This window comes from Megascapheus bottae, chromosome 14 (genome assembly GCF_031878675.1).
Source record: "Megascapheus bottae isolate mThoBot1 chromosome 14, mThoBot2.hap1, whole genome shotgun sequence".
NCBI classification, from domain to species: domain Eukaryota; kingdom Metazoa; phylum Chordata; class Mammalia; order Rodentia; family Geomyidae; genus Megascapheus; species Megascapheus bottae.
In genome coordinates, this window is record NC_143522.1 from 51,525,117 (window position 1) to 51,526,519 (window position 1,403).

Below are 1,403 nucleotides of genomic sequence, written 5' to 3' on the forward strand. Positions count from 1 at the left end.
TATGCTTTTAATATTTCTTGAAAGAGAGTTTGCCTTTAGAAGATTTGTTTGCTCAGTGGAGACCACAGGAGGGCAGAGTCTATCCAGGGCCCAGAAAGAAACCTCTCAAGTGCTCTTCAGAGAGAGCAGGAGAGGAGTTGGTTGGTGCAGCAGGGGTGAGGAGAAGACTCTTCTGCTAGTTGGCAGACAGTTCCTGTTACGTTTTCTAAAGCACAGTGCTGAGATTTGCTCTCTTGTACGACTGGTGTCATTCTCCCTCAGTGAAGGATGCGATCCTTGAGTGTCTTCCTGGTGATTCCGTGGCTGCACATGAGTGGTGAGTTGGCATTCCTATGGGAACAAGAAGCTCAGTGATGGGCGTGGTCTGTGTGGTCTGTCTCAAGCCTGTGAGGGGAAACAGGAAGGTTCTCACTCTTTCACGAAGGGAGCATAGGGGAGGCATTTAAAAGGGAATTTACATTCTGTAGACAAAGCATCCACTCCCCACCACTGTCTTTGGCCTGATCTTTGTCTTTCTGCACAGGGGTGAGCAGCCAACAGAAGAAGGTGGAGCAGCACCCAGAGTTCCTCAGTGTTCCAGAGGGAGCCACTGCCTCTCTCAACTGCACTTACAAGGACAGTGCTTTTCAGAACTTCTGGTGGTACAGACAGTATTTTGGGAAGGGCCCTGAAGTGTTGGTGTCTATATTCTCCAGTGGTGATAAGGAGGAAGGAAGATTCAGAGTGCATCTCAATACAGCCAGCCTTTATCTTTCCCTGCACATCAGAGACTCCCAGCTCAGTGACTCAGCCACCTACCTGTGTGCAGTGAGGGCACAGTGCTCCCCAAACACCTGCAGCCTGCACCAAAACCTAGGGGAAACCAGCAAAGACTGAAATGGAGCACAGACCCCAGAGCAGAGCAATTCGCTGGGCTCTAGATGACATGGGAGTTAAGAGAAATAGCATAGAAAGTTTAATCAATTGAATATTTCTCTTTAAGAAATGATAAAATTTTGATTTGTAAATTATTAATCTGATTGAAATTGATACCAGCTTTGTCTTAACATTACAATTCAAAATCTTTTTATTAAGGAATGTACAAAAAGGTCCATTTAATGTCTAAATCTTGTGGAATATAAATACAATATCCAAACAACTGTCACAAATAATGCTACAAAAAATATGCCTAAAAGTGTCCTTCCTCTCACGTATTAAGGAAGTTTCTTAATATTGATTAATATTAGTGTTAATGTCTAAAACCTATTTTTATATCACAGCTACCACATGCAGAATATCCCACTTTATGTATCTGAATTGTTAAATTTAATGATATAAAATATCCAAGTTTTTAATCTTGCTCTTAGTTGTGCCAGAAGTACTTTAAAGGAATAGAAGATAAATACACAACACACAAATCCAGT

At 42.2% G+C, this 1,403-nt stretch overlaps 1 gene segment (V, D, J or C); it reads left to right on the forward strand.

Annotated features, from left to right (window-relative positions):
- The first annotated feature begins 267 nt into the window (after positions 1-267).
- LOC150055255 (T cell receptor alpha variable 12-2-like) lies at positions 268-882 on the forward strand. The segment is given in 2 exon segments: positions 268-316; positions 524-882. Coding segments are annotated over 2 exon segments (402 nt in total).
- The last annotated feature ends 521 nt before the right edge of the window (positions 883-1,403 follow it).